Source organism: Anoplophora glabripennis, unplaced genomic scaffold (assembly GCF_000390285.2).
Source record: "Anoplophora glabripennis isolate ALB-LARVAE unplaced genomic scaffold, Agla_2.0 scaffold197, whole genome shotgun sequence".
In the NCBI taxonomy this organism is placed as follows: domain Eukaryota; kingdom Metazoa; phylum Arthropoda; class Insecta; order Coleoptera; family Cerambycidae; genus Anoplophora; species Anoplophora glabripennis.
In genome coordinates this window covers 301,494-316,505 of record NW_019416387.1, presented here as the reverse complement: position 1 = coordinate 316,505, position 15,012 = coordinate 301,494, and the positions used below count along the sequence as shown (strand labels likewise).

General features: G+C 33.7%; 1 protein-coding gene across 1 annotated transcript; it reads right to left on the bottom strand.

Annotated features, from left to right (window-relative positions):
- Positions 1-259: 259 nt before the first annotated feature.
- LOC108904881 (D-arabinitol dehydrogenase 1-like) lies at positions 260-12,727 on the bottom strand. Its single transcript, XM_018707590.2, has 7 exons — positions 12,367-12,727; positions 10,133-10,260; positions 9,812-9,978; positions 9,553-9,750; positions 2,709-2,895; positions 2,491-2,598; positions 260-495 (listed from the first exon to the last, which is right to left on the bottom strand). The coding sequence occupies exons 1-7, from the start codon at positions 12,505-12,507 to the stop codon at positions 384-386; spliced, it is 1,041 nt and encodes a 346-aa protein (XP_018563106.1). The 5' UTR covers positions 12,508-12,727; the 3' UTR covers positions 260-383.
- Between the last annotated feature and the right edge of the window lie 2,285 nt (positions 12,728-15,012).

Sequence of the window (15,012 nt, the reverse complement as noted above, 5' to 3'; positions counted from 1 at the left end):
GCCACAACAATCAACATCTTGTTTTCATCGCCTACTGAACTCAAAGTTTTAAATCCGCGACATTGCCGCGCAAACCGAAACATACAGACCTGCAAATAATGTCATTTTTCACAAGAATGGCTTTCTGTAGGCGATTTTCTGAGATAAAAATCTCAAACAGAATGGCAGTAATTCTTTTTTTGTTATTTGATTGTAATTTTCTCGCCGATTATTTATATTATTACTTTCTAATAATGTTTATAATCTGCATTTATTCTCAAGAAAATAAACATTTTCTTGTACATTTATTTAAAATGAATAAAAATGTTTATAAAACAATAATGACAACAAAAACGGATCATAATGATCTGATCTAAAGTATTGAAAATATCTTTTAATTTTTTTTAAATCTTAAATATGACTTTGGCAATTTTTCCCTGTTTCAGCAATTCTATCGCTTCTTTGTATTCATTCAGTGAAAAAGTCTTGATGCCCAAGTTGTTGTAGTTGAGGTATCTGAAAAAGGAAATACAAGACTGATTTATTTTTGAATTTTTTTGGGCAACAATATATATCAGTCCAATTTTCGCCATTCAAATACAGGGTGTTTGGTAAGTCCATGCATTCCTTGCAGTAGGTTATAGTACAAGTGATTTGTGATATATTTCCTTAATATACCATATTCCGAAAACGCTTAGTTTCCGATCTACAGGGTGTTAAAGTTTTAAAAAAAAATGTAAATTTATAAATATTGCGGAAACCGCTCAGAATATTTTAATGAAATTTTACAAGTTTTGACAGTTAACATACATACATGTTTTACGATAAAAATATTGTTTTCAGTTTCACCAGTGGCGTGCGCACAGGCACGTCTTTGTATATTTTTAAAGGAAAAAATGATGCAATAAATCGATTTTAATTTTTTTACTCGAAAACGGTGCGTCATAAGAATATCAGTTGAGATACCTTTTCTCTTTCAAATTGAACAAGGAATTCAAAAACAATTTTTATATTAAGAAAAATTAGCGGCGTATCATTTTTTTCTTTAAAAATATCCAGACGTGCCTCTGCGCACGCCACTGAAAACAATATTTTTATCGTAAAACATGTATTGTTGTTAATTGTCAAAGCCTGTAAAATTTCATTAAAATATTCTTAGCGGTTTCCGCAATATTTATAAATTTACATTTTTTTAATTAAAACTTTAACACCCTGTAGATCGGAAACTAAGCATTTTCGGAATATGATATATTAAGGAAATATGTCACAAATCACTTGTACTATAACCGCCTGCAAGGAATGCATCGACTTACTAAGCATTCTGTATACAAGGTGTGTTTCAAAGTAAACAGGACTTTTCAAAAATAGATAGTTCTAATGACGCCATCTATTGGCAATTACATGCGTCGGAAGGACAGATCCTTCATTGATGTACTGCCAAAAATTTCATGAGTGTGTTTGTGTCATTGGTACAAAAATGAGCATCGAATAAAGAGTTAATATCAAGTTTTGTTTTAAACTTCATAAAACTTACTGAAACGTTTCAACTGATGAACCAAGCTTATGGTGAGCAACATGTTGGCCAACCGAAATCCATAATCACCGCAGATTCCATCAAAACCGTGCTTGAATTCATCAAAGGTCGGCCAAAATCTTCATTTAGATTCATGGAATTGGAAGTGAGCATCTCAAAAACATCAATTTATCGCAATTTAGCTGAACATTTGGGCTACCGAAAAGTTTGTGCGCGGGTTGTTCCGCATAAGTTGAATGACACCAAAAATTGCTGAGAAAGAACATCATCAAGTAGACCAAAAAGGACAAAAACTTGCTTTGCAACATTGCGACTGTTGATAAAACGTGGTGTTTTCAATGTGTTCTAGAAACCAAGCGACAAAGTGTCGATTGGAAGGAGCTGGACGAGCAAAATCCCAACAAATGGCATTTGGAGAAGTCAAAAGTGAAGACTATGATATGCATTTAAGATTTCAAGGGCGGCAAAGAGTTCGTTAATGCACAATTCTGTCTTGACGTTTTGAAGCGTTTGGTGCATCGTATTCGTCGTATTCGGTCAAAATATCGCGCAGAATATGGAGTTTGTTGCAGGATAACGCACCATCACATCGATCGTTACTTGTCACCGATTTGTTGACTGAAAATCGCGTTTTAACTGTCAATCACTCCCCATATTCGCCTGATTTGCTACCGTGTGACTTTTACCTTTTCGAAAAAATTAATTTGCCGATGAAAGGAAAACGTTTTGTAGACGTGGAAGCCATCCAAAAGTCTTGTAGCGACATGCTGAAGAACATCCCGGCCGATGATTTAATACACTCACTCGACCTGCTTTTAGATCGTGCAAATCGATGTATTGAGTCGGAAGGGAACCATTTTGAAAAAAAATAAATCTGTTTTGTCAAAAAAATTTTTGATCTTATTTTTAAAAAGTCCTGCTCAGTTTGGAACGCACCCTTGTAATTACTTTCAAATCACAGTTGTTTTTTGCCTTACCTATCACCCATGGCCTCTAGCAAGCCAATGGACTTGGGAAAAGAGAACGGGTTGATGTTCACGCCGAAGATTTTCATCTCCTTCATGTAAATTTCGAACGGCCTGATTCTGAAAAACAAGAGAAGCCGGTGAAATAACACATATCTTATTTTGTACTTCTTTCTTTTTGAAATACAAGATTTTACATCATCTTGAAGTGTAACTTAACCTATTCTTACTTTATCTCTCCATGCGGTGGGGCAATACCGAAGCAGCAGAGCTTCCCACCCCTCTGTAGCAGGGTTGCAGCGTATTCTATGGCTGGTGGAAATCCACTGCAGTCAATTATGAGGTCGAATAGGTAGTCTGGGTCGTCTTGGTGGTTTTTCTTCAGCTGGTCTGGAGTTATGAGGTTGTAACCAGTATCTGGAACCGAAAGGCGCTAATAGTGAAGGCACATCAATTTTTTTTAAAGAAATCAAACTTCTCTAGGAATAATTGAAACCTCACTTGGAAAAAGGGACGATTTGCGAAGTTGCAACAAAAGAGGAAAGTAACAATTTTTCCTAAAACGATTTTATAAAGTATGAAGTTTCAACTTTCAAAAAAATATTCTACTTTAAGGCGAGTTTTAAATATTCTATAGATTTGGTTGGAATGTTTCTAGTTTGTTCCTCTAGAACCTTTTTTATAAAGTGTGTTTTTAATTGCGACTGAATTTCGTTGATACAGTGCTCCTCTTTCAAAGCACGGGTGGTCGTAGGCTTGCGGCATAAATCTTAGACTTTAAAAAACCCCAAAGAAAAAAGTCCAACGGCATGAAATCGCATGATCTTGGCGGCCAACTCTGATCACCAAAATGAGAAATTGCACGAACAGGAAATGACTCATACAGGGCTGTATGGCATGTGGCACCTATTTGTTGAAACCATATGTAGTCTACATCCATATTTTGCAATTTAGGCATAAAAATTGGATTATGATTAATTGTCTGACCAGCCGCATTTTCGAAGAAGACTGGGCCGATAATGCCTCCAGCCCAAAATCCACACCAACCAGAGACACGTTCTGGATACATTTGTTTCTCAACAATCACTCGTGGATTGTCTGAAACCCAAATGTGCCAATTTTGTCGATTAACGAAGCCACAAGATGAAAATGAGTCTCACCAGTGAGAATGATGAGGAAAATCAGCATCCACTTGTTCCATATCCATTCAACGAACTTTCTTCACTCTGCGTGGTCAGTAGGCTTCAGTTCTTGAGTCTATTGACCGAATTGATGTTTCTGAACTCTCAGCAACACTCTCACAAACTGCTTGGATGTTTTGTGTTGATCGACTAGTTGAAGAACGACCAAACTGTTTAAGATCACTAATCGATCAAGTATTCCTGAATTTTTCAATTATTTCAATTTATTCCGACAATATTTTGTACGAAAATTGCAAACCTTCCTTGTTTTTCAAATATGCGCTACAATAAAAACTCTTTGATCTTTCGTGCAGCGCTCCATTTTTAATAACTCTGAATTGTCAGCTGTCACGCTGTTTTTTTTTTTTGGTTTCGTTGGCAACACTACCGCATAAATGGCGCAAAATTCAAATCTTGCGTAAATTTGGGGACACCCGATATAGTACAGTAATAGAAGCTTTTCACCTCCGAATTATTTGAAACTGAACCGATCGACTTGAAATTTTGCAGATAGTTAGAGAAAAGGTCAATGAACATTAGTGACATAGCGCCGATTGATTTCCACCCTGTTGGGGGTTGACACCCCTTCTCGGGGGTGGAAATTTTTTTTTCAAAAATAACGCTGGGAATCGATAGAGAATCAAATTTTGACCAAAAAATATTCGAGGAATTTTTTCGAGAAATCAATAGTTTTTTAGTTATTCACGATTGAAAGCTTGGAATTTTGAATGAAAAAAAAAAACGCTTAAAGTATTTTTCGCGAAATGAACAAAATATAGCTTATAAATAAACAAAGAAAATCGTTTTTTAAATAGTGTTGTATGTCCTATACAAATCGAAATATGATTAGTGGAAGGGAACTTCTTTTGGGGGAATACCCGAATTGATGTATTCAACGTCAAATAACGGAAAAGGGATTAATTTTACGTGTATAACGCTCCTGGAGTTTTTTGTGGTACTCAAAAAGACCTTGAAAATGAGTACTTATAAAAGTTAATTAGAGCAAAATTGAAGGAGTTATCGTCAAAAATACGTGGGTTGCTAATATTTTTTTAAGGAAAAAAGAGCAGTTAGACGAGTTCAGAATGCGTATTTTTGATAAATGTACGGTAAAAGTTGAAAAAATTGCCTTATTTATATAATAACTAAAACTATGAAAGATACGTAAAAAATGATAGAGAACAAAAATGTAGCTTTTTTTCAACAAATATTTTGCTTTTTTATTCCTATAACATAAAAAATAAAGGCCCTATCGCCGCTTGAAGTGTCCATTTTAGTGAAAAAACGACCTGCCTCGAGCCCTTCGATCCTTTCCCTTTAAAAAACGAAGGACTTAAAAAGTTTTATATGCAAACGATCTTATAGCTCTCGAAATTATCTTTAAAACGCTTTTTTGTAGGATACTATAGCTTCAAAATTAACCGAGTTATGGTAAAAGAACCAATGACATTTTTAAATTATTGCACAATTATAGCATTCCAAGATTTAAAACGTAAATTTTTTATAATTTTTTTAGCACAGGGGAGATTTATAAGGGTTGAAAAGTGTTATGAGATACAAATTCTTTCATAAGCAATGAGGGCATTTCAACTTTTAAAAAGTAATGTTTTATAATTTTTGTCAATACAGGGGTAGTTTTTAGGAGTTGAAAGGGAAACATTCTTTTATTAGCTATAAGGTAACTTTTATTTTAAATAATTACATGATTTAATCATTCCAATTTTTAAAAAAATATTTTTTTATCATTATTTTTTGCATTTATAATATATATTTTTTAAGGGTTAAATAAAGGGTCGAAAAGATCAAATATATCATAAAACATGTTCGAGAACATGGAACATTATTTAATCTTTGAGCTTGAACAAGATTTTTATCAATAAAATGCTTAAAATTTAATTTTTTTAATTTTTTTAACTTAGGGGTAGTTTTTACCCCTAACAAAAAAAAATAGCCTTATTCTAAATTTTCATGCAAATCCATGCAGTTTCAAAGAATTCGGGGGTTATAGCTGATTTTCAGCTTCAATGACTGTACTAATAGAATGCACTGTTCACGAGTAAACGTCCATAAACCATAATGTTTGGGCCTGGTGGCAGCGAATAATAGATAAAAGTGGTTTATCTCTAATATTTAATAAAAAGTGCATAATTATGGAAAGGTGGAAAAATTTTGAAACTTTTGGTCATGTTTGTATAAAATCAAGATAAATTGCCTATGTGCATATACAGATGACATTGCTATTAAGTGGTCATGATTTGGGATTATGTTTTGAAATCACAGTACCTGACTAGTTGAATTAACAATATTGTGGCAGATTTTTAAGTTCGTTTCGCTAATTTCAGATTATAATTGAAATATTCTAAGCAAATTGGCTATTGTCAATAAAAACAAACTGCAACTTATACTGGGTTTTCCAGTACGTCTGTCAGAATTTAAAGTGAGACATAATAACAATTGCAAGTGGTGATCCCGTAAGTTTTATTTTATTTTAAAATGCAATCGATGACATTATATTTTAAACATACTGTCGTTTAAATGTCCTCGACTTCGTATGTCTGAATGTACTCTGGAGATCAAATTTTCGACAACTTGCTCACACATTTCGCGAAGTAAATTTTCATTGGTGCGTTGAATTTTATATAATTCCGTAGGAAAAAAGTCTAAGGGGGTGAGATCATATGATCTTGGTGGCCAGTTGACATTAGAATTCATCGAAATAATAAATTGATTGTCTGTAACGCTCGTCATTAACAACTCGTTTTCCACCATTGTTTTCAAAAAAATAAGTTCCGATCAGGTCTTGAGTCCAAAAACTGGATACATTTGTTTCTCAACAATCACTCGTGGTCTGAAACCCAAATGTGCCAATTTTGTCGATTAACGAAGCCACAAGATGAAAATGAGTCTCACCAGTGAGAATGATGAGGAAAATCAGCATCCACTTGTTCCATATCCATTCAACGAACTTTCTTCACTCTGCGTGGTCAGTAGGCTTCAGTTCTTGAGTCTATTGACCGAATTGATGTTTCTGAACTCTCAGCAACACTCTCACAAACTGCTTGGATGTTTTGTGTTGATCGACTAGTTGAAGAACGACCAAACTGTTTAAGATCACTAATCGATCAAGTATTCCTGAATTTTTCAATTATTTCAATTTATTCCGACAATATTTTGTACGAAAATTGCAAACCTTCCTTGTTTTTCAAATATGCGCTACAATAAAAACTCTTTGATCTTTCGTGCAGCGCTCCATTTTTAATAACTCTGAATTGTCAGCTGTCACGCTGTTTTTTTTTTGGTTTCGTTGGCAACACTACCGCATAAATGGCGCAAAATTCAAATCTTGCGTAAATTTGGGGACACCCGATATAGTACAGTAATAGAAGCTTTTCACCTCCGAATTATTTGAAACTGAACCGATCGACTTGAAATTTTGCAGATAGTTAGAGAAAAGGTCAATGAACATTAGTGACATAGCGCCGATTGATTTCCACCCTGTTGGGGGTTGACACCCCTTCTCGGGGGTGGAAATTTTTTTTTCAAAAATAACGCTGGGAATCGATAGAGAATCAAATTTTGACCAAAAAATATTCGAGGAATTTTTTCGAGAAATCAATAGTTTTTTAGTTATTCACGATTGAAAGCTTGGAATTTTGAATGAAAAAAAAAAACGCTTAAAGTATTTTTCGCGAAATGAACAAAATATAGCTTATAAATAAACAAAGAAAATCGTTTTTTAAATAGTGTTGTATGTCCTATACAAATCGAAATATGATTAGTGGAAGGGAACTTCTTTTGGGGGAATACCCGAATTGATGTATTCAACGTCAAATAACGGAAAAGGGATTAATTTTACGTGTATAACGCTCCTGGAGTTTTTTGTGGTACTCAAAAAGACCTTGAAAATGAGTACTTATAAAAGTTAATTAGAGCAAAATTGAAGGAGTTATCGTCAAAAATACGTGGGTTGCTAATATTTTTTTAAGGAAAAAAGAGCAGTTAGACGAGTTCAGAATGCGTATTTTTGATAAATGTACGGTAAAAGTTGAAAAAATTGCCTTATTTATATAATAACTAAAACTATGAAAGATACGTAAAAAATGATAGAGAACAAAAATGTAGCTTTTTTTCAACAAATATTTTGCTTTTTTATTCCTATAACATAAAAAATAAAGGACCTATCGCCGCTTGAAGTGTCCATTTTAGTGAAAAAACGACCTGCCTCGAGCCCTTCGATCCTTTCCCTTTAAAAAACGAAGGACTTAAAAAGTTTTATATGCAAACGATCTTATAGCTCTCGAAATTATCTTTAAAACGCTTTTTTGTAGGATACTATAGCTTCAAAATTAACCGAGTTATGGTAAAAGAACCAATGACATTTTTAAATTATTGCACAATTATAGCATTCCAAGATTTAAAACGTAAATTTTTTATAATTTTTTTAGCACAGGGGAGATTTATGAGGGTTGAAAAGTGTTATGAGATACAAATTCTTTCATAAGCAATGAGGGCATTTCAACCTTTTAAAAAGTAATGTTTTATAATTTTTGTCAATACAATACAAACTGTTGTAATAAATTGATTGTCTGTAACGCTCGTCATTAACAAAACGTTTTCCACCATTGTTTTCAAAAAAATAAGTTCCGATCAGGTCTTGAGTCCAAAAACTACACCAAGTGGTGACCTTCCGAAAATAAAGAAGCACCTCCTGTATCACTTGAGGATTTTCATATCCCAAATCCTGCAATTATATTTATTTACGAATTCATTGAGTCAGAAAAGCACTTCACGGGAAGAAATTGTTTTTTCCTAAAGTGTGGAATGAGTTTCAATTTCTCTTGAGTCCAGTTCGCAAAAGTTTGATGCAAATGATGACCAGTTGGACTCAGTTCGCGAGTAATTTGAACTCTATAAGCATTCAGAAGATGATAGTGATGCAAAATTGGCTACATAGTTGTATTAGAAGGACCAAGTTCATAAGAACAACGGGAAATAGAGAAATAGAGGTACTGATCATCTCTTACACACCCTGGCTTGCAGCAACGATATTTTACTGTGATCGGTTTATTGAAATTTTTCAACTAAATGATAGAGACCGTTGAGTTGGTCGATTATATTAACCATAAATTCGTATGCGAGAAACGTATGGGGAACCAAACACTCTTTTTGAAGGCAAATTCGAATTAATTCTACGCGCTGTTGATTTCAAACACAGTCGTCAATGTTTAACATCGACATTTTCAGCTAGGTTGCCACCATTACAAGTTCTGACAAGCCTATTGAAAAACCCATTAATTACTAGTTGCAGCAGTTGAGTTAAAATGATCGAAGTGAACGTATTAGAAAAAAATCATTTGAAACCATGCGATGTCTTAATGGCAGTATTACTAGTTGCGAATTTCCTTTAATTAAAGGACATTACACGGGTGTGAGGCTTGGACTTAGAAAGCCCTGATGAAGAATAGTTAGAAGTATATACCTTTATGCAGGATAACAGCATATACAGATCCAGTAGGAACCAGTAGGTTCATCACTTTCATGACCTTATGCAAGGAGCTATAATCGTTAGGTTTGTAAACTAAAGGACTGGCATAGCTGGACCACATTTGGATTGCAGAATAACAAAAAAGATTAAGGAGAAGACGTAGAGGTAGAACTAGAAAGCGACGGTCAGAAGATCTTGAGCATGATATCAGAGCAGTGGATATAAGAGGATGTGAAACTACCACACTGTATCAAACTTAAAATCTGTATGTCAATGGTTCTTGAGTAATGAATCAAAACACCTGTTTCATTTGCAGCCTTTGAAAGGTCATATATCCTCTCCTCCTTGTTTAAGGGGAAAAAAAGGCTTGGCTTTTTATTGGCTTTATTGAGAGACAGGCATACTTACTCAGATTCCTCAACATGTTTAGCCTTGTCGTGTTAGGCTCTGACACGGTGACGTTCTTGTGACCTTGCAGGTGGAGGGCACAGACCCAGAGGTTCCCTATGATTCCGGCACCTGTGACTAGGATCTTCGTTCCCACAGTGACAGGGCTGATGATGTCCCAACCATGGGATAAACAGGACAGAGGTTCCGTCAACGCGGCTAGAGTATGGAAGAGAAAGTATTTCTTAATTTTTATATAATTTTAAGTCATTGATCGTACCTTGTTCAAGCGTTATGGCTTCAGGAATCTTGTGGACTTGACGTACAGGTGCCAAGGCGTATTCAGCCCATCCTCCGTCTCTGTAGATGCCTATGGTGTTGTTGATACCTCCCACCAGGCAGTAGTGGGGGTTCCCGTTGCGGCAGAAGTTGCAGCGGTGGCACCCACTAAAAAAAATAACGGACATTGTTAATAGATCATGTAGAGTCACTATGGCACATGTTTATATTCTTGTGGTCCTAAAACTCAACCCTGAGGAATTCCAGGACATAGTTTTTAAAAATTTAATTTGGTAACAATAAATTTATATAAAGTACTTACTCGTTTGGATCGACAGCCACTTTGTCTCCTGTTTTGACAATTGTCACATCAGATCCGACATCTACCACCCTACCGGAAAATTCATGTCCTAAAGTAAATGTTTTATTCGGATTACACGGAAATTCTCCCTAAAAAAGAGTCATTCAAAAGTAATATGAGGCGTAACAATTTTGCACAGTGATAGAAGAGAAATAGTATTCAGAAAATAGAGAACACTAATGAGTAGTTATTTCAGTCTCTCCTTTACGTTTAACAAGCTGGAATTTGGGAATGAAACAGATTAATGCTCTCCTAAAACAAAAACCACAGATACTACAAACAAAACGTTTTGTGAATGAACTATACATGCCGCGTATATCGCTTTGACATGGAATTTTTTATTGCATAATTTTATTTATATTTTATTAGACCTCAAATTAATTCGTGATTGGATTTCTGAGATTGCTATTGGTGTTTTTATAACGAAACACACATATGTAATTGTTTAATTGCTTGGAATTATCTAAAGTTAAGTAATAATCTACGAATTATTTACGTTCGCTGTCGATAACGGTTGAACTTTGTTATAGTTTAGGCGCCAATAAGAGATTTATTTATCATGTAAAAGTTTAACAACTTAACTATATAAATATTTAAAATTTGAATTCGATTTTATTGCATTCTTTTTCTTTTCTCTTTAAAATCAAGGAAGAGGATATAGATAAGATAGATTATAGAGATGATAATAATCTTGTCTCATATCATTTTGTACTAGTACACATTTTATCATTAATATGGCTGAAGTAACGAAAAGGGCCTCAGAACAGTTCTTCGGTGGACTTCATAATAATATTTTCGTATTTCATACATAATAATGATTCAATTCTGTTTTGCGATTGAAACAAGTTTTCAAAGGAATTTTAATTAATAGGTTAAAACATAGCTAAATCTGAATAAAATAAATATACAAAAGTAACAATAAATACATGAATTCAACTACTACGTACATTCGTTGATATGTCGATTATCTCCTAAAGTAAGATCTCTATCGAAAAATCATAAAACACAAACGTTTTAGGGTTTTTTAAAATCCATTAAAATAAAGAAAAATTAAGAATACAGGATCAATCAAAAAGTTATGACGAACAAAGTTGCTTTTTCTTTAACGGAACACCCCGTATATTATTCCATATTTCAATTCTTCTCGATATTCTAAACAAAATTCATATAGCACATCCTGTACCTAAACTTGACCATTTTCGAGAAATCGAACTTTGAAAACCATTTTCTTGTAAATTATACAGGGTGGTCCACAAATGGTGGCCAAAAATGAAACTTCATATTCTTTGCTGAATAATAAGTGAAATAATTTGAAATTGGGCGCATGTATTTTTGTAAACATTGTCCAAAATCTGAGGCCTTTTCCTAAAATTTACATGCTTCAGTGGCGTACATACAGGGTATCGGTGGCATATTTTTCTAAATAAAATAGTACGCCACTGCTTTACGGTAACAACCATGGTATTTTCGGAATGATCTTTCAATTTTCTACAAATTACTACCCTCTTCCTTAAAAAAAATATTGATTTTCGAGTAAAACTTAAAAAACGAATTGAAAACACAACACAGTGAAAACAGTGAACAAATTAATACACCTAAGCAGTTAGAAGAAAGAATAAATAATGCTTTTCATCAGATTCAAGCAACAATAAATTTCGAACAGATTACATTTTCGTTACTAAAAAGTTGCGCTTGTATTTATGGAAGCATTTCAAATTTTTCGTTCTCACTAAACATTATTTCTTTCTTAAAATAGTTTGTTATAGGAAATAAATTAATGATGATAAATAGACTTCCGTCAGTCATTTGTTTGTTCGGCGTGCCTCGTCCATAGCCGCTGCGATCCATCAGACATAAATTTCCTTCCTGTTTCTTCAAAAGTAGTTTCAAATATTTTTGAAAAGAGAAAAATTTTACGAATGTACGTATGCACTAATATATAGGGGGTATTTAGTGATTTCCATTATTCAATTGTTTTTTCTAATACTATATTATAAAAATTCATAAAAAAGCTAAAACTTTTGTATTAAAAACTTTTTTGTAATTTCAATAATAAACTCACAATAAGTTATCAGATTATAGTGACTAACCTTGTATATATTTGTTTTGTTTTTTATTTTTATCAAATGAATGTCCACGTAAAGTTTGTGCACGTTCTCGTGGCACATCCTGTATAAAAGAAGAACTTTACAGACCTGGATTATATGGAGATCGGTTCCGCAGACTCCAGAGTAAGCCACTTTGATGAGCACTTGGTCGGGGGCGGTGATTTTAGGCACCGGCACCGTGTTCAGCTCCAGCGTTTTGGTCTTCGCCGTGAAAGTGATAGCTTCCATCCCGAACAAACAAACAATAAATTGAAAAAGAAATGCGGAAACGTACCGCCGAAAGCCTAGAACCAAATAAACTAGCCTGCACGGACACAATCTTATATATCGTAAAAACTAGATGGAAGAAATGGTTTATCTGCGGCAGATTCGCGAGATAACTAGTTGACCTTAAGTTCAGTTCATTTATCGCGCTTTGGACGCGTGTAAAAAATTATGTTTGTACACAATATTTTATTAGTTATGTAATTTATAGTTATACGTTCGACGTAGTGTTGATATGTGGCTATTAAATGATAAAAACTGTATACGTACACGTTGTGGTGCAGAGCGCACAATATCTACATATATACAGGAATATAAATATGGGCTGTTTCTGTAAAATGACATGAAAATCCTATCAGAAATACCGATTTTAATACAAAAGTTGTTGCTATGGCTCAGGGATATCAAGGCAATAGCGATAATTTAATTGCTACAAATAAAAGTTAATCCCGATTTGAAATAACGACATATACCTAATAGTGTGTAATTAAGAGATAAATTCCTAATTTGTTTATGATTACATTGTTTTTAACACCATCAAAACATATACTTGCATTTACACTATCTTAATATGAGATAGGATCAATTTTTGGTAAAACAAACAATGACATGTTTAATCACTGGTACGTTAACAATAGTACATACGAGGTTTGGTCAGAAAATAACGGAACTTTTTGAATTACGCGCTCTGTAACCACATATTCTTGGATTGTTGATATCTCATTTAGTTTTCATGATTGTTATTTGAGTGCAAAGTGTTTAAGTGTTAGTGACGATTGCAAAGCAAATTTTACGTGAAACTGAGGAAAACTTCCACGGAAACGTTTCATCTTATGAAACAAGCAACAACAGAAAGAAATTCGCGTAGAGGCTTGTCCTTCTTGAATAGTCGAAAAATAAAGTTAAAAAAAAATCATCAAGATTCATTGAAAAACAACGGAGTTACAGACTGTCAAAGTTGACGCTATTGTTAAACAAATTAGGTTGGTAGCGGCAAAAAAAATATAGTCATAACCGGCAACCCGAGTACTTTCCCAGATAAAAATATTTTATTTGTGGAAGTATGTTAAGTGCATAAGAAATATTGTCAAAAGTCAGAGGGTCACTTGACAATAATATTCATAGTCCTGCCGTTAAAAAAGCGAAATTCGCTTGAAAATAATAAATTTGACAGTCGGTAACTCCGTTGTTTTTCAACGAATCTTGACGATTTTTTTTAAAACTTAAAGCTCTTTTCATAAGCTTTCCGAATGTGTAATAATATATAACTATATCACGCGTGTGCATCGTATAGTTCATTTTGCAACTAAGGCTAAAAAATAAAAAAAATCCAGGTTGCAAATTTGAAATTTAAAAAATAATATATTATTATGAAATCTACCATGAAAAAAATCAGTGCTATTGTGGAAGATGCTCGGGATCATCCAGACTAACAATTAGTTAATTTGTTTATAAGGCCATAACTTGTAAACTATGTAATTTTACATGTTAAACAATGCACGGTTGGTAACACTACTGCAAACTAAACAAATTGCCGCAATTCTGTCCCATTGTGTGATAATAAGCATGCAATNAGGATCAATTTTTGGTAATATAAATAATGACATGTTTAATCACTGCTACGTTAACAATAGTACATACGAGGTTTGGTCAGAAAATAACGGAACTTTTTGAATTACGCGCTCTGTAACCACATATTCTTGGATTGTTGATATCTCATTTAGTTTTCATGATTGTTATTTGAGTGCAAAGTGTTTAAGTGTTAGTGACGATTGCAAAGCAAATTTTACGTGAAACTGAGGAAAACTTCCACGGAAACGTTTCATCTTATGAAACAAGCAACAACAGAAAGAAATTCGCGTAGAGGCTTGTCCTTCTTGAATAGTCGAAAAATAAAGTTAAAAAAAAATCATCAAGATTCATTGAAAAACAACGGAGTTACAGACTGTCAAAGTTGACGCTATTGTTAAACAAATTAGGTTGGTAGCGGCAAAAAAAATATAGTCATAACCGGCAACCCGAGTACTTTCCCAGATAAAAATATTTTATTTGTGGAAGTATGTTAAGTGCATAAGAAATATTGTCAAAAGTCAGAGGGTCACTTGACAATAATATTCATAGTCCTGCCGTTAAAAAAGCGAAATTCGCTTGAAAATAATAAATTTGACAGTCGGTAACTCCGTTGTTTTTCAACGAATCTTGACGATTTTTTTTTAAACTTAAAGCTCTTTTCATAAGCTTTCCGAATGTGTAATAATATATAACTATATCACGCGTGTGTATCGTATAGTTCATTTTGCAACTAAGGCTAAAAAATAAAAAAAATCCAGGTTGCAAATTTGAAATTTAAAAAAAAATATATTATTATGAAATCTACCATGAAAAAAATCAGTGCGATTGTGGAAGATGCTCGGGATCGTCCAGACTAATAATTAGTTAATTTGTTTATAAGGCCATAACTTGTAAACT